The following is a 25,559-nucleotide window of genomic DNA, read 5'->3' on the forward strand; positions in this document are numbered from 1 at the left end:
TCTTCGGCACTCTTCCTTCCTACTTCTGCATGGTCTTTGAATTTATTTTCGAAGTTTCTGACTATCAGGCCATCATAAAAGGGGTTACAATCAGCGCAGCAGATTTTATAAATGCCTGCAGCAGTAAATTTGTTGTGATTAGCTTGAATAAGTAGTTATAAGAGTCGAGGGACATGAGAGAGAAGCAGTGGTTGGGAAGGGAGTGAGACAGGGTTGTAGCCTATCCCCGATGTTACTCTATCTGTATATTGAGCAATCAGTAAAGGAAACAAAAGAAAAATTTGGAGTAGGAATGAAAATCCATGGAGAAGAAATAAAAACTTTGAGGTTCGCCGATGACATTGTAATTGTGTCAGAGACACCAAAGGACTTGGAAGAGCAGTTGAACGGAATGGACAGTGTCTTGAAAGTAGGGTATAAGATGAACATCAACAAAAGCAAAACGAGGATAATGGAATGTAGTCGAATTAAGTCGGGTGATGCTGAGGGAATTAAATTAGGAAATGAGACACTTAAAGTGGTAAAGGAGTTTTGCTATTTGGGGAGCAGAATAACTGATGATGGTTGAAGTAGAGAGGATATAAAATGTAGACTGGCAATGGCAAGGAAAACGTTTCTGAAGAAGAGAAATTTGTTAACATCGAGTATTGATTTAAGTGTCAGGAAGTCGTTTCTGAAAGTATTTGTATGGAGTGTAGCCATGTACGGAAGTGAAACGTGGACGATAAATAGTTTAGACAAGAAGAGAATAGAAGCTTTCGAAATGTGGTGCTACAGAAGAATGCTGAAGATTAGATGGGTAGTTCACATAACTAATGAGGAGGTATTGAATAGAAGAGGAGAGAAGAGAAATTTGTGGCACAACTTGACTAGAAGAAGGGATCGGTTGGTAGGGCGTATTCTGAGGCATAAAGGGATGACCAATTTAGTATTGGAGGGCAGCGTGGAGGGTAACAATCGTACAGGGAGACCAAGAGATGAATGCATTAAACAGATTCAGAAGGATGTAGGTTGCAGTAAGTACTGGGAGATGAGAAGCTTGCACAGGATAGAGTAGCATGGAGAGCTGCATCGGCCGGCCGGTGTGGCCGTGCGGTTCTAAGCGCTTCAGTTTGGAACCGCGTGACCGCTACGGTCGCAGGTTCGAATCCTGCCTCGGGCATGGATGTGTGTGATGTTGTGTCTAGACAAGACAGCCTAGTCACAATGAGAGGAAGCCGAAAGGCACGCGCTAAGCTAAAGCAGGATGGCGTGAGGTCTGAAACAGGATACGTAATGAATGCTATAAAGTAAATTACGTAGCTTCTGGAATACTTAACTTTAATCCATCCTTTTGGTACATCTGGAGATTGAGGCGATACAAGTGAGACTCTTTAGATACATGCAATGTTACTAATGGCGCCTTGCTAGGTCGTAGCCATTGACTTAGCTGAAGGCTATTCTAACTATCTGCTCTGCAAATGAGCGAAGCTTCGTAAGTGTGCATCGCTAGCTACGTCGTCCGTTCAACTGGGGCGAGTGCTAGTCCCTATCTCGAGACCTGCCTTGTGGTGGCGCTCGGTCTGCGATCACACAGTGGCGACACGCGGGTCCGACATGTACTAATGGACCGCGGCCGATTTAAAACTACCACCTAGCAAGTGTGGTGTCTGGCGGTGACACCACATGTGATGTCCTTAGGTTAGTTAGGCTTAAGTAGTTCTAAGTTATGGGGGACTGATGACCTCAGTAGTTAAGTCCCATAGTGCTCAGAGCCATTTGAACCATTTGAAGAGCTGCATCAAACCAGTCTCAGGACTGAAGACCACAACAACAACATGCAAATGTAGTTGGCATAATATGTTATCGTTTTGAACGTATTTCTAACATGAAATCTGCGAAACAGAGCACAGAGTTTATAAGAAATAACCCCCCCCTCCGCCCCCCACACACAAAAAGAAACGAGACAAATTTTATTTATTCGAACACAACCGCAGTACGTTGGCTTTGGTTTGAAGAACCTTGTCAACTATGGAAGAATGGTAGCCATTTTTGGAGGCAATGTGGCACAGTTTATGAGTAGCAAAACCATGGGCCCAATACCTCAGCTGCAGGCGATGTGTTCATGATGTCACTATGCACAACTAGATGTAGCTGCTTCAGGGAGACCTTACCGACCATCGCTTGTCATCAGCAACTTGCGATTGACGCAAAGGGAGACTTTTAATTTACGTGTGTACATTAAAGTTTGTACAGCAACTCTCTATCTCCATTCACGTATGACATGGGTGGGCAACCTGCGGGCCTGTGATTGGTTTCAGTCCGGCATGCGGAACGAATTCGTGGGAGAGAGCGTGAGGACCTCGCCTTGTACACCGGCGTGGACACATTTTCTTTTATTTCCTGCGACGGGTGGCTGGTCTCGGGCTTGCAGCTCATGACGCAGACTAGTGAAAGTTTTGTTCACTCCTCCAAAAAGTAAAGTTACGTAATAAATTCTTAGTCTGTTTGCAGTTACATATCTGCAGTTCTGGTGCACATTAAAATCCACTCTCCGGTATCGTAGCACACCGACAGAGGAGCCAAAAGCCTCTGTCGACGTGCTGCGGTACAATGGGGGGAAGATTTCAGCGTATATCTGCAAATAAACAAAGAATTTATTCTGAGGAATACCACTTCATCTGCATCTACATCTACATGGATACTCTGGAAATCACATTTAAGTGCCTGGCAGAGGGTTCATCGAACCACTTTCACAATTCTCTATTATTCCAATCTCGTAAAGCGCGCGGAAATTTTTCCGTACGAGCTCTGATTTCCCTTATTTTATCGTGGTGATCGTTCCTCCCTATGCAGGTCGGTGTCAACAAAATATTTTCGCATTCGGAGAAGAAAGTTGGTGATTGGAATTTCGTGAGAAGACTCCGTTGCAACGAAAAAGGCCTTTCTTTTAATGACGTCCAGCCCAAATCCTGTATCATTTCTGTGACACTCTCGCCCATATTTCGCGATAATCCAAAACGTGCTACCTTCTTTGAACTTTTTCGATGTACTCCGTCAGTCCTATCTGGTAAGGATCCCACACGGTGCAGCAGTATTCTAAAAGAGGACGGTCAAGCGTAGTGTAGGCAGTCTCCTTAGCAGATCTGTTACATTTTCTAAGTGTCCTGCCAATAAAACGCAGTCTTTGGTTAGCCATCCCCACAACATTTTCTATGTGTTCCAGTTTAAGTTGTTATTACCGTGTCTGATATTTTGTCCAGCGTAGTGCAGCAACTCGACGTGACATGGACTCAACAAGTCGCTGGAAGCCCCTCCTGAAATATTTAGCCATGATGTCTCTATAGCCGTTCGTAACTGCGGAAGTGTTACCGGTGCAGGATTTTGTGCACGAAGTGACGTTTCGATTAATTTCCGTGTATGGCGATCTGGGTGTTCGAGTCATTCGCTAGCAATGTCCAGATGTCCTTCAAACAAATGTGAACAAGTGTGGCCCGGTGCCACATTGCATTGTCATCCATAAAAATTCCATGAATGGCTGCAAATGGTCTCCAGGTAGCTGAACATAAAAATTTCCCGTCAATGGCTGGTTCAGTTGGACTAGAGTACCCAGTCCATTCCTTGTAATCACAGCCCACACTACTGTGGAGGTGCCACCAGCTTGCACAGTGTCTTGTTGACAACTTGAGTCCATGGCTTCGTGGGGTCTGCGCCTACTCGAACCTCACTACTAGCCCTTATCGACTGAAATCGAGACTTATCTGACCAGGCCACGGTTTTCCAATAGTCTAGGGTCCAACAGATATGGACTCCGGGAGAGGCGCTACAGGCGATTTCGTGCTGTTAGCAAAGGCACTCGCGTCAGTCATTTGCTGTCATAGACCATTAACGCCAGATTTCGCCTCATTGTTGTAACGGATACTCTCATTGTACCTCCCACACTGATTTCCGTGGTTATTTCACGCACAGTCGCTAGTCTGTTGGCACTGACAGGTCTACGCAAACGCCGCACTCTCGATCGTTAAGTGAAGGCCGGCGGCCTCTTCGTTGTCTGTGGTGAGAAGCAATGCCTAAAATGTGGTATTCTCGGCAACTCTTGGCACTGTGGATGTCTCGACATTGAATTCCGTGACGATTTCCGAGATGGAACGTCCCATGCGTCTAGCTCTAACTACCATCCCTTCTGTTAAACGCCACCGGTAATAATCACGTCGGACACCTATTCACCTGAATCACCCGAGTACAAACGACAGCTCCGCCAATACACTGCGTTTTTACACCTTGAGTGCGAGATGCTACCGCCATACTGCGAGCACATGGCTTTTGTCAAGACAGTGTATCCAACTAAGGTACGAGCATATGGGATTGGTTCCCAAATATGCGAGTGGCTCGAAGACATCTTAAGTAATAGAACCCAGTACATTGTCCTCGATGGTGAGTGTTCATCGGAGGTGAGGGTATCATCTGGAGTGCCCCAGGGACGTGTGGTGCCGGCCGGTGTGGTCGAGCAGTTCTAGGCGCTTAAGTCCGGAACCGCGCTGCTGCTACGGTCGCAGGTTCGAATCCTGCCTCGGGCGTGGACGTGTGTGATGTCCTTAGGTTAGTTAGGTGTAAGTAGTTATAAGTCTAGGAGACTGATGACCTCAGATGTTAAGTCCCATAGTGCCCAGAGCCATTTGACCCATTTTTTGAAGTGTGGTAGGTCCGCTGTTGTTTTCTATCTACATAAATGATCTTTTGGATAGGGTGGATAGCAATGTGCGGCTGTTTGCTGATGATGATGTGGTGTACGGGAAGGTGTCTTCGTTGAGTGACTGTAGGAGGATACAAGATGACTTGGACAGGATTTGTGATTGGTGTAAAGAATGCCAGCTAACTCTAAATATAGATAAATGTAAATTAATGCAGATGAATAGGAAAAAGAATCCCGTAATGTTTAAATACTCCATTAGTAGTGTAGCGCTCGACACATCACGTCGATTAAATATTTGGGTGTAACATTGCAGAGCGATATGAAGTGGGACAAGCATGTAATGACAGTTGTGGGGAAGGCGGATAGTCGTCTTCGGTTCATTGGTAGAATTTTGCGAAGATGTGGTTCATCTGTAAAGGAGACCGCTTGTAGAACACTAATACGTCCTATTCTTGAGTACTGCTCGAGCATTTGGGATCCCTATCAGGTCGGATTGAGGGAGGACATAGAAGCAATTCAGAGGCGGGCTGCTAGATTTGTTACTGGTAGGTTTGATCATCACGCGAGTGTTACGGAAATGCTTCAGGAACTCGGGTGGGAGTCTCTGGAGGAAAGGAGGTGTACTTTTCGTGAATCGCTACCGGGGAAATTTAGAGAACCAGCATTTGAGGCTGACTGCAGTACAATTTCACTGCCGCCAACTTATATTTCGCGGAAAGACCACAAAGATAAGATAAGAGAGATTAGGGCACGTGCAGAGGCATATAGGCAGTCGTTTTTCCCTCGCTCTGTTTGGGAGTGGAACAGGGAGAGAAGATGCTAGTTGTGGTACGAGGTACCCTCCGCCACGCACCGTATGGTGGATTGCGGAATATGTATCTAGATGTCGATGTACTTGTTCCAGTGTGACCAACTTGCGCCCTGCAGCGTCGTCTGGCTGTCCTGACAGTAGTGGCTGAGGCGGACGTAGCAGAAGTTGCGCCGAGTCTGAGCGCCAAAGCGGAAACTCGGCACGCGTCCACCGCGGACGCTACAGAGGACGGCCCTATGCATGACGTTATCGGGAAGTAGCCTGGAGAGGCGTTTAACGGTGTGATTGGTGAGCGACGTTGCTGCCCCCTTTACAGTTGGTGCTCGTACTCGCTCATGCGGGAAGGCTCAGCTCTCGCTACGCCACACTTTGCCACCGGCGGCCTCCGCGCTTGTCTCCAGGGAGCTCCTGGCTACCTCGCCTGCTCCCGTCTGAGCCTCCGTCTCCGCCACTGCCACTGCAAAGTAAGTCGCGCAGAAGGCAGCGACGCGCGCGCTTCTTGTGATGGTCTGAGGTCATCGCGACCCAGCAGCTGCTGATAGCACAGACGGCCGGCTGAGTTTTTCCTCTGCTGTGCGTCCTTGGCTACTGTTTTTCTGCTGCTAGTGTTACGAATACTGGTAATTATAAGGCGGCGGCACAACGACTTATTGCTTTCTTTCTGCATAACAATGTGAGACGTGGCTGTCGTACCTTAAAACTGGGAAACTGTATTACACATTCAAAAATTTTTGTAACGTAATCTTTTAAAATAAGCATGTATTGCGAAATTTAATTTCCACCTAAAGGGCATTTTCTAAATTTTATTGTTTAATTTCGATGGCAATAAAGTTTTTTTGTGTGCAGTGAAATATTTAGATTTGTAATATTAGTTGTACAAAGTGCCCCCTCCCTCTTCCCCTAGCCCCACAGCTCAGGACAAGATTGTGACATGAAGTCTAAAACAGGGAAAGTAGATTTAAATTAATCTGCCACATGCATGAGCTGATCTACCGATTCTTTACGACACGCATTTATGAGCTCGTTAGAAATTACCCAGTTTTATGAGTTTTGTTTCACCTACTCACAGAAAATATACGTCACAAATTTTGACAGTTTGGCGAGATTTATTTGAAAAATTTTCTGAAATCCAAATGATTATAGGCCTACCACCATTGAATCATTGATAGGAAGAAATGTCCTCAATTGCATTAAACGAGGTAATAAAACAAAATATTACACACTGATTTAAGTATCAGTCTGAACTAACCTAAGGACATCACACACAGCCATGCCCGAAGCAGGATTCGAACCTGCGACCGTAACGGTCGCGTGGTTGCAGACTGAAGCGCCTAGAACCGCTCGGCAAAACTGGCTGAACAAAATTATAGTAAAATTTAACTCTTATAGAGGCGCAGTCAGCTGTTCAAAGCTATCGACAGTAGAAGGAAGTTTCCGAGAAAACCACAAACAGGTTTTTCACCTATAAACTGACCTTGTGACCAGCTCAAGTGTGTTCATGTGCTTGTAGTTACCACCTCTACTGGCGGCATTATGGAAGAACTATCTGTTGAATGTGTCCGCGACCTACAGTGCATGAGAAGATATAGATTGTCAGAAAGTAGTACCTCAGTCACAAAGTTGCCCAGTTTTACGTTAAGTTTGTCGTGCTGGGTCTGGCTTCTCTGTTTAACTATAATATTTTTTTCTTATTGAAGTTCTTACCTATTTAATATACAATTAACATTTCAGTCGGTGATAGTTTTGATGCTGTCGTGGTAATCACTGATAGGTTGAAATTGTGTCGAACTGGGGCTCAAAACTCGACCAGCGTTTTTCATTTGTTTTCCGCAGAACAGCGAGTCCAGCTCCAGGACACGGTTTTAATCCGTCAGAGAGATAGTATTAATAACTTGAAGGTATGCTAAAACCTGAATAAAATTTCATTTGCGCATTATAGTACGTTATACACATCCTGCAAGCGAGAATAGAGAGCATCTTGATGGTAACGAATGTCATCTTCGGTAGCGACCTGATGATGATGATGGTCGTTGTTGTGTGGTCATCGATCCCTTCGAAGACAGAATGATCAAAAACAGTCGACGATGCATAGGAAACAGATTGCTGGTAATGAATAGGAGAATAACTAGCTACAGTTACGATTTACTCGTTAAGGAATAGGTCTGATGATGTCGAAATTAGTCGAGGGATATCGCTGGTCACGCTATTCAACTCCATGGCCGAGGTCGCTCACGCATCCCCATGCGGTGGTGCTCGACACAGATGTAGCCAGTTCTAAATATGGCAGGGGAAAAACTTCCACCACCAGTGATTAGCCTGAAACAGGAGCAAGAGGAGTGGTGGTTATGCCGACTCCGTGATCACCAGTCCGTGCGCCAATGCCCTGGATAAATTCCAGACCTCCCACAATATATCACGAAATGAGGAAGTCGGTGCTGCCGAATGGGGCTTTAAGTACAGTGGATCCCTTGAGCTGCACAAGAAGCTATGCTGAAAGTGGCTAATTAATTTTTGTTGTTGTATGGTTGTTGTTGTTGTCTACAGACCTGAGACTGGTTTGATGCAGCTCTCCATGCTACTCTATCCTGTGGAAGCTTCCTAATCTCCCAGTACTTACTGCAACCTACATCCTTCTGAATCTGCTTAGTCTATTCATCTCTTGGTCTCCCTCTACGATTTTTACCCTCCACGCTGCCCTCCAATGCTAAATTTGTGAGCCCTTGATGCCTCAGAACATGTCCTACCAACCGATCCCTTCTTCTCGTCAAGTTCTGCCACAAACTGTTGTATGGTAATGTATAGTTATATTTACTGGTATTTTGTCTGTGTAGTAATGTGAAGTTAAACTCGTGATAAAGAAACAGTTAAGTTCGTATTTAAGCTAGTAATTAATCTCGTAATTCGTGAAAAGTGATCAGCAATGCAAAAGCTAATCAGAAATGCAACAACAAATTATGTACTACAATGCTCGTGACGAGAGTACAGTTTGTTCTGTTAAATTAAACTGTCCTGTTAGAAATAACACAAGCAATCTGACTGCGAGGAAAATATGAAACATAAATAATTACCAAAAATGCCCTACCTGTAAAGTATGTCACTTTTTAAATGTTTATTGTATCACACGTAAACAATAAATGGTCTACCTGTTTGCGCAATGAATAAATGCTGTGCTGCTGCTATCTCCAAACTATTGCAGCAGCTGCTGCTATGCTAGTTAAAAAATAAAACTTCAAACTACCAGCAACGCATTATGCAAAGCGTGCGTGAAACTGTAGACACATCCAAAAAACTTCTTTGCTAATAAATCTCATTACTGCAGTGATTACTGTCAATTGTAATTCTGTTACTGAGAACCTTGGGAAAGCAAATTATATATGTGAAACTTGAAATAAAGAGACGAATGCTGATTGATGGAAAAACAATAAAGTAACTGTATTAACAGAACTTTACATCACTAAGATAAGATATTTTAACACTTGAAATATTAAAAATTTAATTTACATGAATAAGGAAAAACCTGAACAAAATCTCTTTACTTTCTTACAAACACGTATGCTATCCACCTTTGAAGAACAATCAGTAAATCACACATTGTTATATTGTCATAAAACTCTGCAGCTCTAAATACCTGACCAAATTAGGTATTATGCTTTGATGTCTCGAAAAATGCGCTAGTATAGTACCTTTTGAAGTCTTCTGAATGAAATTACAAGATATCTCTCCATAAATGAAAAATAATATAAAAAATTATTGCTGGCACATAGCACGGCCTAAACACATCATTACAAGATGCAACTCTAATCCTCCTATCTCTCTCTCTATCTCTCTCTCTCTCTCTCTCCAACACTGCAGTCCACTCACAAGCAAAGGCTCTACTAACAGTCTCTCGCAGTGCAACCGTTACAATGTGCCAGCACTGTGTTTTTCTCCCACGTATATTAGAAACATGATACCACACTACATGCACACTCAGGGTCACCCACCGCCAACACTACTACGCAAGTCTATCTCTCTCTTTCTCTCTTTAACTGCCAGGACTAGATGAGCCCCGATAATGATTTACTCGACAGTTCGCTATTATTCGAGTAATACTAGTCACTAACAGAACATCCTTATTAGACGCCCTTCCGTAATGATCCTATCAATGAGTAATGTCACAGGATACTGCTGGTTATATAGATCATACTAGAGGAACTCCCTTAACGATTCTCTCTGCGGTGGACAGGTCTGGAGATACGTACTTATTCGAGTGATATTGCCGGTAAAGTATGCCGTATGAGATGGGTTTCCATCATGATCATTGGACAGTAGCTCTGTGATTGTGGCCGCTTTGCGAGTAGACCAGTAGTGTGCGCGATGTATTACAGCTGTGAGTACGGGCACTGCACAGCTTAGACATGATATCTCTGTGATGTCAAAGAGAAGACAACAGAGTGGGCCGAACGACGTACTTTGTGTATCCCGCACTGTTCATCAGGGCTGTAGCATCTTCGTAAGCTATGTCTCGCAACACTGTGACGTCTAGGACTTGTCCTGTATGTCGTTTCCTAACATACTACAATAATTTGCGCTCCGCTAGTCGAATTTGGGCTTGGAAAGACCATAAGTGAACTCGTGGCAGAATGTTCTCCATTAGCAAAGACGAATCTGAGCTATTAGTGAATCTGTATACCGTTATAGTCCGAAATCAGGAGGACGAGCATGTAGGGGAGATGGGGAAATCCCAGTCATACAGACAATGCTATCCACTTGATATCGTAATAAAAAATTCGCTCTGAATCGCTCTGGTTGGTGCTGCCAGCTACAGAACAACAGTAGGAACTAACTCAACTCTGTGAACCATTGTCTGCTGGTGCCACTTAGAAGCAAGACAATTCTTAAAGGTTTCAGCAATTTTCATATAATTGTACCTGTGTGATTTAACTGAGGTAAGTGTGAGTGTTCTTACTAGTTTTGTAGAATACTTGTCATACATTACTCTACTACATATAGGAGATCAATGTGACAGAGTAATTTGTAATCTGAACTGCAATGTTTCGACTAATTTGTAATATATATAATGACTTGTAGGCGGTGATTATGGCGGCCAACATGACCAGCATTGCCCCACATAATAATAATTTTGATTTTACTCTCAATTAGGTGGCGTGAAATTGTAAAAGAATTTCCAGTAAGGCCACGTGAACACAAGAGCAGCTGCAAGATGCACTCTCCAGGAGAGGATAAAGAAGGTAATGGAGTAGGCCCCTAGAATGGGTCGCAAATTCTCTAAATCTTAGAACAGCTGCATATGAATTTTCAGAAAAGAACATAATAGTTAATAATTTCAACTCGGTTGTGCGTCTGGCTGTTAGAAGTTAGTGAGAGAGTTTTCTGAAGAGGAATACCACCATTTCTGTTAGGAAATTATCGTGAGCCGGATTTGAGGAAGATTTAAGGAAGAATTAAGGAAGAAATGTCCACATTCTATGATCTTCTGGATGAAACATCCAGCAACTCAAATAACACTCAGGATGCAACAGCTTACAGCAAAAGAAACTGATCTGCAGATATATCTCTAATTCGAGGTGCTAGCAACACCCCGAGGAATAGAAAATGACAGAAACGGCAGCACTCTCTAATCCTGAGACCTCAATGAAGAAAATATTGAAGAAAAGAGGGCAAAGTAGACGCGAAAGGTAGACAAAGAGAAATAGAAGGCTTTACAGAAGAGGAAACCAGTCGTTCACAATAAAATAGTAGGTCTTAGGAAGAATATAGCTGATGCATTTCATGATACTGCATCGGAGGCTGACACTGACAGTCTGTGCAATGACAATTCGGACGACAACATTAAAATTGGAAGGGAAAACTGTCTAGTTTGTGTAGACTATAGAAAGGAGGACGAAATATGGTACTAGTTTACAATCTGTTGTTTATGGGAACATTCAGATGAACTAGACTACTGTAAGTGTGATTTTTTTGTATAGACAACTGCAGTGTAAGTAGGAAACAGTCACTGATTCATATTACGCCATTCTATTATTTTTGTTAGTTTCATATTCCTTAGATTCCATAGTATTTAGTATAAATATGATTGTGCACGCATTCTTCTCGATTTGAGAGTTGGTTTCTTACATTTGTATTTTTAGATGTTTGCGACCATGTAACATTGATTCATTAAACTTAATTCTATAAAGATTTCTCTGACCGTTACTAACCCCATCTGTGCGTATTGCCGGTCAAAGCAGTATTTTAATTTGATTCACTTTGTGCACGAGAGATGATACATAACAGTGCAGAGCAGTATTTTTACTAAATTTGTATATTCAAACGAATATAAACAGGCCATTTAATAAATAAGCATTCAAGATTTTGATATTCTAATTTTGACTCGTCCGTAAGTGACGGCCCCCCCCCCCCCCCCAATCTCACCTCGGATCACCTTCAGCAGTAGCAACACTTGTACACAGCAGACTCATTATGTCCATCCTGTTGGGCAGTTTTTATTCGAACGGTTTACTAACCTCCCACAGACTTGCAGCACCATCATAATGAAATGTAGCTGTCTGTCAGGATTGTGTTCGCTTTCCTCTTTGGAACGTTCACTAAGAGGGTTACAGTTTTTGGGTTCAGAGTTTCCGTGCTCAGTACCTGGCTTCTACTCTGCCAACAGCACGGCAACTGGCTTAATAGCCTCTACCGGTGCCCCACGCGGAAAAGGCTTTTGCACACGACTGTTTTAAAGCTACGTGTTTGTCATTTCCACTGTTGTACTTGCACACTGAATTTATACTTAACAATATATGTTTAAAGCTCAGTAATTTCAACTAAAGCTTAAGGTCAGTCTGAAGAAATGAGGAAAGTGAAAAATAAGAGGCGGTGAATTGTAGCTGTGTTACAAGAAGCTCCTAGAAGCCTGTGAGCCGTCGGCTGTCCTTAACTATGCCAGTGTGATTATATTTAGGTCTACACACATTTTTATGCGATAAGATGGAACAGTAAACATAAACTCGAATTTAGTAGTGTTTCCTTATGGCTTCTTATCGTTCTGACTCATATCTTGGGTTGCGTCATCAGACTTTGGTTATTTTGCAGTTCTGGGATGGAATCTACACAGTGGAAAAAAAACTGAGTGAAGTGTATTTCCCTAAAAGGAGACGCATCGAACAACAGTGTTTTTTTTTTTACCTAAAAAGATACTGTAAGCCGCTGCCAGCCCGGGTCGTGTTCTCCTTGCCCTCGCAGTTAACGCTATATTTGTAACGTGTAAGTGTTTTTAATGCTTCTTATGAACATTTCAAACGTTTCTTTGTTCTTCTTCTAAGAGAAGATGTTTTGCTATTCTGCTGATGCATTCGGAATGTTATGAAACACCTTTATACCTAGCTTAGTATTTGACCCCAACAGATTTTGTTAACTGAAGTGTGGTTGCATCAACAGATCTACTATGCTCTTTCTGGTGTTTTTAGTCTGATAGCCACCTGTCATGTCTTTCATTAATAGCAAAATGCGATTACATCTACTACCTCTCTCCTTGTTTTTGTGTTGCGCGCTACTATCCCATCTTGTACCGTCATCCATAATTTCTGTTTCTCCTTCTTTATCTTTCAGCCGAAGTCTTTCTTAATAGCAAAATGCTTTTACATATACTACCTCTCTCCCTGCTTTAGTGTTTCACGTTACTATCCCATCCCGTACCGTCAATCATAATTTCTGTATTTCCTTCTTTATCCTTCAGTTAATGTCTTTATTAACCCGATTTACCATTCTTTTGAATTCCTTCTCTAAAGCCGGCCGAAGTGGCCGAGCGGTTCTAGGCGCTACAGTCGGGAACCTTGCAACCGCTACGGTCGCAGGTTCGAAACCTTCCTCGGGCATGGATGTGCGTGATGTCCTTAGGTTAGTTAGGTTTAAGTAGTTCTAAGTTCTAGTGGACTGATGACCTCAGCTGTTAAGTCCCATAGTGCTCAGAGCCATTTTTGAACCTTCTCTAAATTTTCCTTTCTTTCAATTATATTTGCTTTAAGTTCATCAAAATTCCATAGATTTGTATTTCTGCTTTCCATTTTTATTCCTGTTCTGAAATTTTTCTCTTACTCCACCATTTTGTATAAAACTGAACAGTGTGATAAGTTTTGAATATCTCTACCTTACTTTTCCTATGTTAACTATTTTTCTTTCTTAATTTTTTGTTTTATTGTAATAAACGTTTGTAGTATGCACCGTAAATTACTCATTCCTCATTAAAGTTGATTACTATTTTATCTTATTCAATTTTGCGTTCCTCACCTTTCCTGTAGATCTACGAACAACAACGGACGAATCCAATATTTTCAAGCCACCTTTGTAACTGCATACAAAAATCTTCTTTTTCCGCTGTGAAACTAACAGTTACCCATTAACTTTTAAGTTATACTTTTATTTTTGGATATATGATTACAGCTAACAAATAAGGAATATGATTTAAGATTGGTGATACGATGACTTTAATGTTTATCTTCTTGTTTTTGTTCTCCCATTATTTACTAGAAAAGAATTATTGATGGGAACAGTTTTCCGCATTCCACATTGAATAAACTTTTGCTTCCCACATTTCCCATGGCCTAATGTAATTCTGAAAACAAGTTTGGTCTCTCATGCCTCACTTGAATCGTTATTTGCTATTCCTACCGCACGTTTATAGAAGATGACAAGAAGAGGAAGAAAGGAAAAATGTCAAGAATTGTAGATAAATGTCATTGTATATCAGCAAATCATTGTGAAGCAGTATTCGAAATCTATTGCAGTATTCTTCTCATTTATCTTTTCTATCTTTTACTTGGACTGAAATCAAAAAACTGCATGGCCAAGATTAATGTGGAGAGTTGCATCAAACAACTTTTTGGACGACATCACAACGACAAGTTGTACAGATCGACACACTTATATATCACACGTTATTAAATACAAATATGGAATATATTCTGAGAAATATTGCGTGGCATACCTTTAAATACCATGCATCTGAATCTACAGGTGTAATTGCTTCTTTTTTAAAATTATGGTGAATCTGGCATAAGGGATAATATTACAATTTTTGCATGTATGGAACACTTTCAAAACAGAAGAAGCAACCATAATCATCACCACTAATATGATGTAGAATCTGTGAGACTGGAGACATACCATCACATTTTCGAAAGAAACTTATCACCCTAATCCTGAAGATGGCAAGGGAGATAAGTGCGAAAACTATCGCACAATCAGCTTAACAGCTTATGCATCAAAGCTGGTAATAAAAATAATAATCAGAATAATAAAAAAGAAAACTGAAGATCTGTTATATGTAACAGCAAAGGCAAAGGCATCAGAGAGGCAGTTACGACGAAAATCAAGACGCGTTCATAGGATTGACGACGCAGAAAAGGAGTTCGACAATGTAAAATGGCGCAGGTTGTTTCAAAATCTTAAAAAAAAAACAGGTGTAAGGAGAAACGGGTGGTATGCAATACGTACCAAAATCAAGAGGCAGCAGTAAGAATGGATGATCAACAACGAAATACTTGGATTAAAAGGGGTTTAAGAAAGGGAAGCAGTCTCTTGCCCCCCTCCACCCCCCCCCCCCCCCACTCCCCTACTGCTCACTCTGATCATCGAAGAACCAATGGCGGGAATAAAAGAAAAGTTCTGGAGTGGGACTGAGATTTGGGGTGAAAGGACATCAGTGATGAAAGGAAATGTGTGTGTGGCTAGGACCTCTCCTCAGATAGACCGCTTGCCTGGTGCAAGCCTTTGTAGTTGACGCCACGTCGGCGACTTGCCTGTCGATGAGGACGAAACGATGATGTAGACAACGCAACATCCAGTCCAAGAGCGGAGAAACTTTCCAATCCAGCCAGGTATCGAATCCGGGCTCCTTTGCACTTCCACGGTGGCCACTCAAGTGTGGAGGTGGACATGTCAACGATACGGCTCGTTGATGTTATTGCTATCCCCAGAGAAAGTGAAAAACAAGACTAAAAGTTTATAAGGTATTGACGGGCAATATCAGCAGCAGTCCAGCACATGTGACGTCACAGGGGATAAATACAGAAACCAAATCGATTTTATACTGGTAGTACAAAGATACAGGAATGCATCTGCACATTACCAGGTGTAGATATTAACAGCGACCACAACTTACTTATGGCAGAAATAGAAATAAGCATGAAAAAACTGAAGAAAGCGACCATGGTGAAGAAGCGGGATCTAGAGAAGATAAAATCCAACAAAGAACAAATTACAGACATGCTGTCGCTTGAGTTTGTAAACGCATTACGAGACAAAGAACCACCTGATAATGTCAATGAGTACTGGAATATGCTGAAAGAAGGAATCAATAAAGAAGGACAGCAAAATGTAGGACATGTAAAAGGGAAAAGGGCAAAAAAACCATGGATCACACAAGAAATGATTTCCAAGGTGGAGGAGAGAGGAAAAGAACATTGAAGATGCAAGAAAGGTGTACCGAAGGTTAAATAATGAACTGGGAAGAGAAACAGAGTGGGCTAGGAAAAAATGGCTAAAAGAGGAATGAAGAACTGGACAGGAAGGGAAGATACGGCTTACTATACAATAGAGTAAAGACTATGACATGGGATCAAAGCAGAGCAGGAAGTAATAGTATGGAAATTTTGAGTAAAGACGGAGAGGCAGTGTACAAAGATCGTGACGATGTCCTCCAGAGATAGAAAGAATATCTAAAAGAACTATAAGACACAGATCGCAAACCAGAAACTCTGGAACTTGAATCACTCAACAGTGTAAGTGATGACGTGAAAGGACCAACCAACATAATGGAAGAAGTAAAGTCTACCATAGCTGCAGTGAAAAATGGCAAAGCAGTAGGTGCAGATACGATACCGGGAGAAATATTAAAATGCTTGAACCAAGATGGAATAAGAGAAATATTGAGGTTATGCAATAAAAAATATGACACTGGTGAGCGACCTGAGGACTTTCTGACAACAGTAATGATTCTATTACCGAAAAAACAAGGAACGAAGAAATGCAGTGAGCACAGGACAATCAGTATCATTTCACGTGCAGCCAAAATGATGTTAAGAATAATTAATAAGAGACTTGAAAAAGTAATGGAGAAGAATCTTGGCGAGGAGCAGTTTGGCTTTAGAGAGAATACGGGCACCAGAGATGCAATAGGCCTCCTACGAATCTTGGGAGAAAGGTTTATTGAAAAAGGAAGAGACCTCTACATGTGCTTCATCGATCCAGAAAAGGTATTTGACAATGTGGCTTGGGAGAAACTGGCGGCTATAATGAGGGAAAAGAGAGTGGACTGGAAACCAGAAGACTTATAAAATTATATCTGAATCAAAAAGCCACAGTTAAAGTGAGAGTTGAAAGTACAAACTGGATCGAACTAGGAAAAGGAGTAAGACAAGTATTATCACCTATCCTTTTCAACCTGTACTTGGAAAATATGATTGACCAATGCTCATTAGATGACAAAGGAGTAGAAATTGGAGGAAAAAGAGTAGGGTGTTTGAGGTTTGCTGATGACATGGTCCTTCTAGCCGCAGAGGAAAAATAATTACGGGATCTACATCTACATCTACATGACTACTCTGCAATTTACTTTTAAGTGCTTGGCAGAGGGTTCATCGAACCACAATCATACTATCTCTCTACCATTCCACTCCCGAACAGCGCGCGGGAAAAACGAACACCTAAACCTTTCTGTTCGAGCTCTGATTTCTCTTATTTTATTTTGATGATCATTTCTACCTATGCAGGTTGAGCTCAACAAAATATTTTCGCATTCGGAAGAGAAAGTTGGTGACTGAAATTTCGTAAATAGATCTCACCGCGACGAAAAACGTCTTTGCTTTAATGACTTCCATCCCAACTCGCGTATCATATCTGCCACTGAAGCTAACGGAAAAAATTATGTAATGAAAATTAACACAAAGAAAACAAAAGTATTGGCACTAGGAGGAAATAAAGAAATAAAAATTAAGCTGAATGGACTAAAATTAGAACAGGTGCAAAATTTTAAGTACCTTGGGAGCGGGATAGATACCGACTGGAAGTGCAGCACAGAAGTTAAAACAAGGATGGCAATTGCAAAAGGGACATTTTATAAGAAAAGGAGAATTTTCTACGGCAATGTGGACAGAGAATGGCTCATAAAATGTTTTGTATGGCGCGTTCTTCTGTATGGCGCTGAAACATGGACTTTGAGAAAGGAAGACAGAGAAAGGCTGGAGGCTTTTGAGATGGAGACAATGTGGAGGATGGAAAGAACAAGTGAGATGGACAGAGTAAAAAATGAAGAGGTACTGAGAAGAGTGGGAGAGAAAAGATAGTTACTAGATGTAGTAAAAAGAAGAAAAAGAAAGTGGATTGGGCATATATTAAAAAAGAATGAGGGACTGACAAAAACAGCTTTAGAAGGCTATGTAGAAGGGAAAACGAAGCGAGGAAGGAAGAGATTTCAGATACTGGATAACGTGAAGGACGGTACAACATACAGAAGCCTTAAGAAGGCTGATGATGATGATGATGTGCTACAGAAGTAAGCCGAAAATTTTGTGGACTGATAAGATAAGAAAAGAGGGGAATTTCCGTAGAATCGGCGAGGAAAGAAACATACGGAGAACAATGACAAGAGGAAATGACAGAACGATAACACACGTGTTACGGCGCCGGGGAGTAACTTCCAAGGTACCAGAAGAAGCTGTGGGTGGTAAAAATTGTAGGGGAAGACAGAGATTGAACTGTATACAACAAACCGCTGGGGACATTAGGTGCAATTTCGACTCTGATATGAAGATGTTGGCCAAGGTGAGGAAGTCGCGGCGGGCCGCATTAAGCCAGTCAGAAGACTGATTAACGCACCTCTCCTCTCCTCCTCCACAAAACACGGTGTATCGTCGCTGCGAATGAACAACACTGGTTCTCACCAAAGTGACAACAATAAGATTATTGAGAACTTACAAAGGACCATTTGACCTCGCCGAAATAAGAGTTATATCAAGTTCTAGGATAATCGTGGAGGGTGTTGGTCCAGGTGCAGTACGGCTTCCAAGCGGATCTTTACCAAATTCAGCACGATTCAGGTAAGATGAGCGCCGTGGCATACGAGTGTTGAGCGTGCCTTGTGCCTTGTAGTAGTATGTCGTTGACTACCTTTACATGAGGCTTTCGTAAGAAGCAGTTTGTCGTCAGCGGCGTGAGCATACGGCAAGAGAGCAGAACATGCTGTCTCTCCACATAAGTGCCACAGAAGCACTCACAGTTACGTTACTTATTTTACGAACAATACTCTACACACTCTAATGTGATTTGCTACTGCGTAGCTCGGTGAACAGTTCAAACAACTCCAGTCATTTAATAAGCTATCAAGTGTACAATTGCACCGTAATTTTTGGGCGGTGGGTACTTGACAGTCTGCTTGGTTGTACAAGTAGCAAGGATAGGAAAAGAACGCCAAGAGTCAAAAAATGGTTCAAATGGCTCTGAGCACTATGGGACTTAACATCTCAGGTCATCAGTCCCCTAGAACTTAGAAAAACTTTAACCTTACTAACCTAAGGACATCACACACATCCATGTCCGAGGCAGGATTCGAACCTGCGAACGTAGCAGTCGCGCGGTTCCGGACTGAAACGCCTAGAACCGCTCCGCCACCCGGGCCGGCCACCATGGGTCAACTTACAGTATTTGATCAAAAGTATCCGCACACCTGTCAGAAAATGACTTACAAGTTCGTGGCGCCCTCCATCGGTAATTCTGGCATTCAGTATGGTGTTGATCCACCCTTAGCCTTGACGACAACTTCCAGTCACGCAGGCATACATTCAATCAGGTGCTGGAAGGTTTATTGGGGAATGGCAGCCCATTCTTCACGGAGTGCTGCACTGAGGAGATGTTGGTCGGTGAGGCCTGGCACGAAGTCGGCGCTCCAAAACATCCCAAACGGTTCTATAGGACTCAGGTCAGGACTCTGTGCAGGCCAGTCCATTACAGGGATATTATTGTCGTGCAACCACTCCACCACAGCGCGTGCATTATGAACAGGTGCTCGATCGTGTTGAAAGATGCAATCACCATCCACGAAATGCTCTCCAACAGTGTGAAGCAAGAAGGTGCTTAAAACATGAGTACAGGCCTGTGATGCAATAGTGCCAAGCAAAATAACAAGGGGTGCAAGCCCCCTCCACGAAATAGTCGACCACACCATAACACCATCACCTCTGAATTTTATTGTTGGCACTACACCCGCTGGCAGATAACGTTCACCGCTCATTCGCCGTACCCACACCCCGCCATCGGATCGCCACATTGTGTACCGTGATTCATCACTCCACACAACTTTTTTCACTATTCTGTCGTCCTATGTTTACTCTCCTTACGTCGTTTGGCATTTACCGGCTTGATGTGTGGCTTATGAGCAGCCGCTCGACGTTGAAATCCAACTTTTATTACCTCCCACCTAACTGTCATGGTACGTGCAGTGGATCCTGATGCAGTTTGGAATTCCTGTGTGATGGTCTGGATAGATATCTATCTATTACACATTACGACTCTCTTCAGCTGTCGGCGGTCTCTGTCAGTCAACAGATGATGTCGGCCTACGCTTTTGTGCTGTACGTGTCCCTACACGCTTCCACTTCACTATCACATCGGAAACAGTGGACCTAGGGGTGTTTAGGAGTGTGGAAATCTCGCGTACAAACGTATGACACAAGTGACACTCAATCACCTGAACACGTTCGACGTCCGTGAGTTCCGCGGAGCGACCCATTCTGCTCTCTCACAATGTCTAATGACTACTGAGGTCGCTGATATGGAGTACCTGGCAGTAGGTGGCAACTCAATGCACCTAATATGAAAAACGTATGTTTTTGGGGATGTCCGGATACTTTGGAACGCATTGTGTACCTGTCTGGCAGCTGAGCTAGTTTCCCCGTGAATGTTTCGCTTTTGGACGATACTTGTCGTATCAGCGGAAATATTATTTGGAGAAGGAAACACAGTCGCTTTTAAGTTATTGCTTAAATTCATTGTCACACTCGAGAATAGCCCTTTCTGTTGTTTCGTTTTAGTGTGTTGTCATGAATCTACTTCCACATTTCAGATTTACAAAAATTGTCAACGTTTCACTTTAACGTTTGTGTACCTCCATTGTTCCAGTGGTTTCGCGTTGTTTTTTTCATATGAGTTAACTGAGGGTTGTGTGTACGCTTACACTCACACACTCACTCACTCACTCACACACACACACACACACACACACACACACACACACACACACACGCACACCCGCGCGCCGGCAAATGTGTGTGTGTGTGTGTGTGTGTGTGTGTGTGTGTGTGTGTGTGTGTTTGTACGTGTGTCTGGCCCAATGGTTGTTTCTCGAGAACGACACGCGAAGCACACTACATTACAAGAACAGCTCTGACAGAAACTAAGTTAGAAATAATGGGCTAGAGACTCAGGGTGCTGCAGAAAGCTAAACAATCTTTTATGACTTCAAATTTCACATACCAAAAAGTCTTACGTAAGTAGATAAAATGTAGCAGTACTCTAAAATAAAACAAAAATAATGAATGATCATGTAAAGAGATCATCGGTCAAAGCGAAATTTTTGGGTGTGATATAACACGTAATAGATAGTAGAAAAAAAAGTAGGAGAGACTAATTACGATACCTATTGCGTGTTATGTCTATCATAGCGCTAAAATCACATAGAACTTTAAACAAGCGAAGAGAGGAGCGATACGCATTTGTTAGTCGAAATGGTGGTCTCCTCATTGCTTATTCGGAGAGCGCAAGTGATATATTGCCTGACGGCAACGGAGAGGAAGCGAGCAGTATAGCGTCATGCCGGCGTATCAGATGTTGTTTACATCCGGCAAGGACGCGAACTTTGTCGAGATACACGGCATATGTTGAGTTCTCTCCTTCAGTTAGTAGTGTCTGTAGCAACGGCCCCTCAAACGGGAGACATCCAACCGTTTATTTCCCATTAAGTTGATTAAAAAGTGAACATGCGTGTAGACATGGGTAGAGAAGTAGTGTCGAATACACCAAGTTGAACAAATGACTGTGAATACGAAGACTCATGTCATAGTGTCAAGCAACAACAATTAAACTCTAGGGATTATAGAATAACTTAAAAATAAAATCCGTCTACTGCCTTCTCAATAGCGCTTATACTTAGTCAGTGTACATTTCGAACCACAGCTTCATCATACGAGCTCCAGTTGGCACCGAAGAATACAATGCCCACACAACAGAAAGGTTTGTGAGGAACAAATGAAATACAGGCAACCAGTTACAGAATAAACCATTCATTTCTGCGACTGAATGGTTGTATTTCACTTTATCCTCATTAGCGGCATCCAGTCATGTTCGAGATTTAAACATAAATAAATAAATAAATAAAAATGCATGTCTGTGGGACTTACAGTACTTCTTAATTGCAATTTGCCAGGCTGTGGCGTAAATATACAGGATGGAGAAAAATATGTGTCGATTTTTCCTAACACTTACAGTATTGGTATAACTGAGGATTTTGCTGATTGTTGTACAGTATCTGATCAAAATAAACGTTAATACGAGGTGTGTCCACGTTTTGCCTTTACGAGGACTTGAACGATGCTGCGAACATTTTCAGTGACATGTCTAAATGTCTTACGAGCCGAAACCAGAGAAGAAACTTATCCCAAAGATGTTCCATTGCGTTCAGATTCGGACTCTGTGCAGGACAGTCCATTTCAGGAATGTTATTATCCATAAACCATCCGTAAACCATTGACTGACAGATGTTGCTTTACGACAGGATGCGCTTACATGCTGATTCAATCATCGTTTCCAAACTGTTCCTCTATTTTATGCAGTACACAACACTGTAAAAATGTTTTCATATCCCTCTACATTCAGCGTTTTCTTGAGCGCAAAAAGGAAACCACACCCCAATTACGACAAACACAAACCGAGCGATGTGACGCAGTGGTTAGCACACTAGACTGGCATTCGGGAAGACGACGGTTCAATTCCGCGTCCGGTCATCCTGATTTAGGTTTTCCTTGATTTTCCTAAATCACTCCAGGCAAATGCCGGGATGGTTCCTTTGAAAGGGCACGGCCGACTTCCTTCCCCGTACTTCCCAAACCCAATGAGACCGATTGCCTCGCTGTTTGGTCTCCTCCACCAAAACAACCCAACGAAAAACACGCCCATAACGTAACACTACCTTCTTTGTACTTGACTGTTGGCAGTATATATGATGGCAGGTATTGTTTTCCTGGCGTTCGTCAAATACATACTCTTCCTTCGGCTTGTCACAGAGTATAGCGCGATTCATAACTGCTAATTACGCTTTTCTACACTCATGCTCATAAATTAAGGATAATGCTGATACATGGTGAAACAACGCTCTGGTGGGCGGTTTGCGGGTTTAAATCACCTCGGGTTATGACCATGCTGTGCATTTGACCTGCGGTCGTCGCACAGCGGCGCTGGCAGCAGTCCACATTCGCCGAGGTGTGTTGGTGCACGTCAAAGTACGGTGCAGCGAGTAAGTGTGCGGACGTTTTCAGACGTGCTAATGGTGACTGTGTGTTGAAAATGGCTCAAGGAGCACATATTGATGACGTTATGAGGGGTAGAATACTAGGGCGACTGGAGGCTGATCAAACACAGCAGGTCATAGCACGGGCCCTCCGTGTGCCTCAAAGTGTGATATCAAGATTATGGCAACGATTCTAGCACACAGAAAACGTATCCAGGTTCTACGGTACTGGACGTCCATAATATACAACACCACAAGAAGAACGATATCTCACCATCAGTGCCAGCCGGCCGCAGTGACCGTGCGGTTAAAGGCGCTGCAGTCTGGAACCGCAAGACCGCTACAGACGCAGGTTCGAATCCTGCCTCGGGCATGGATGTTTGTGACGTCCTTAGGTTAGTTAGGTTTAACTAGTTCTAAGTTCTAGGGGACTAATGACCTCAGCAGTTGAGTCCCATAGTGCTCAGAGCCATTTGAAACATTTTTGAACCATCAGTGCCCGCAGACGGCCACGGAGTACTGCAGATAGCCTTGCTCGGGACCAGCCATTGGTACAGTTGTCTCCAGTCACACCATCTTCAGATGACTGAGCAGACATGGTTTATTTTCCCGGAGACCTGCAAAGTGCATTTCACTGATCCCTGGTCGCAGGAGAGCCCGTAAAGCCTGGTGTCAAGAACACAGTACAGGATCATTGGAACAGTGGACCCAGGTTATGATCACGGACGAGTCCAGGTATAGTCTGAACAGTGATTCTCGCTGGGTTTTCATCTGGCATGAACCAAGGAACCAGATATCAACCCCTTAATGTCCTTGAAAGGGACCTGTATGGAGGTCATGGTTCGATGGTGTGGAGTGGGATTATGATTGGTTCACGTACACCCCTGCATGTCTTTGACAGAGGAATTGTAACAGGTCAGATGTATCGGGACGTCATTTTCCACCAGTATGTCGTCCTTTTCAGGGGTGCAGTGGGTCCCATCTTCCTCCTGAAGGATGATAACGCACGGCCCCACCGAGCTGCCATCGTGGAGGAGTACCTTGAAACAGAAGATGTTAGGCGAGTGGAGTGGCCTGCCTGTCCTCCAGACCTAAACCCCATCGAGCACGTCTGGGAAGCTCTCGGTCGACGTATCGCAGCACGTCTTCAACCCCCAACGACACTTCAGGAGCTCCGACAGGCACTGGTGTAAGAATGGGAGGTTATACCCCAGCTGCTGTTCGACCACCTGATCAAGAGTATGCCAACCCGTTGTGCGGCCTGTGTACGTGTGCGTGGTGATCATATCCCATATTGAAGCCGGGATACACGCACAGGAAACAGTGGCGTTTTGTAGCACATGCGTTTTGGGCGGTTTTCTCAGCTTATCACCAATGCCGTGCACTTTCAGATGTGTGTCGTGTGTCGTCCCTGTGTGCCTATGCTACTAGCGCCAGTTCTGTGTAGTGCCACGTTGTGTGGCACCACATTCTGCAATTTTCCTTAATTTATGAGAATGAGTGTAGTTATCCTCTGTCCAGCGTCGCCCCTGTTTGCACCATGTCAAGTGTCGCATACCACTGACTGTAGAAATCTGCATTGTTGTAACGTCCTAGGCATAGTCCTTGTGCTAAGTACATTGCTGTTAGCTCTTTCGAACCCTTGCACTTTTTTACAGCCACCATCCGCAATACTAGACGGTCCCTATCCCCCAGTATGTGAGGCGTGCCTGGTCTTGCTACAGCTGTGGTTGTTTCTCCACTTTTTCGCTTTACATTCGCATCACCAACAGTCGACTTGAGCAGCTTTAGAAAGATTTAAATGTCCTGAGGGATATGTTACTCAAGTGACATGCAATGGCTTGTCCACTTCGGAGTTACTGAACTCAAGTGACCGTGAGATACTTCTGGTATTGCTTCTCTACTGATAACACGGCACTCCCCGTCTCCTTTTATACTAGCGGGTCGGCCTCTCATCTAGTAGTCAACTCTGCTTTACATTTGGATGTCCAGATACGTTTGACCAGGTAGAGTATATGACAGGACAATCAAGTAATTTCCACACGTTGTTTACTCCATTCTGTGAAGATACATTGCTTTGAAAGGTGACAATACAGGCATGAAACAAAATCGCAAGTTGCGTAGATATTGCAGTGGAACAAATAATAATTAGCATACACGTTATACAATTTAATATTTAAAAAAAATTCCTTACATATTCGATGAAAAAAGTGATAATATCGTAGATTCTTCTCCGTTGTTGAAACTAAACATCAAAATGACTATTACCGGTTGCAAAACATATAACGTGAATTATCCATCACAAAATGCTCGAACAAGTGTACTAACGGAAACCGAACGTGAATTGAGTTTACAAGGTCTGAAACGCTTTCGGAATCATGAAGAAATAGTGAAGATGTGCCATGTTCGGATCGAGAGTCAACATATATAATAAAGTAAAACACAGAGCAAGTGAGAGAGATGATAACATAAAATCATCGACTATATCAGAGACTGATAAAGGAAGGGTTGAGAAGCAGCAAAGAATGTTTACGGCA

The 25,559-nt window shown here is 42.9% G+C and overlaps 1 protein-coding gene across 1 annotated transcript in view; it reads left to right on the plus strand.

Annotated features, from left to right (window-relative positions):
- Window positions 1-4,271: 4,271 nt before the first annotated feature.
- LOC126470548 (uncharacterized) overlaps window positions 4,272-25,559 on the plus strand; it is an 81,290-nt gene continuing 60,002 nt past the window's right edge. The window contains exons 1-2 of the mRNA XM_050098521.1: window positions 4,272-4,328; window positions 5,800-5,947. Of these exons, the coding sequence (XP_049954478.1) occupies window positions 4,272-4,328; window positions 5,800-5,947 (205 nt within the window). The remainder of the gene's footprint in view (window positions 4,329-5,799; window positions 5,948-25,559) is intronic.

This window comes from Schistocerca serialis, chromosome 1 (assembly GCF_023864345.2).
Source record: "Schistocerca serialis cubense isolate TAMUIC-IGC-003099 chromosome 1, iqSchSeri2.2, whole genome shotgun sequence".
In the NCBI taxonomy this organism is placed as follows: domain Eukaryota; kingdom Metazoa; phylum Arthropoda; class Insecta; order Orthoptera; family Acrididae; genus Schistocerca; species Schistocerca serialis.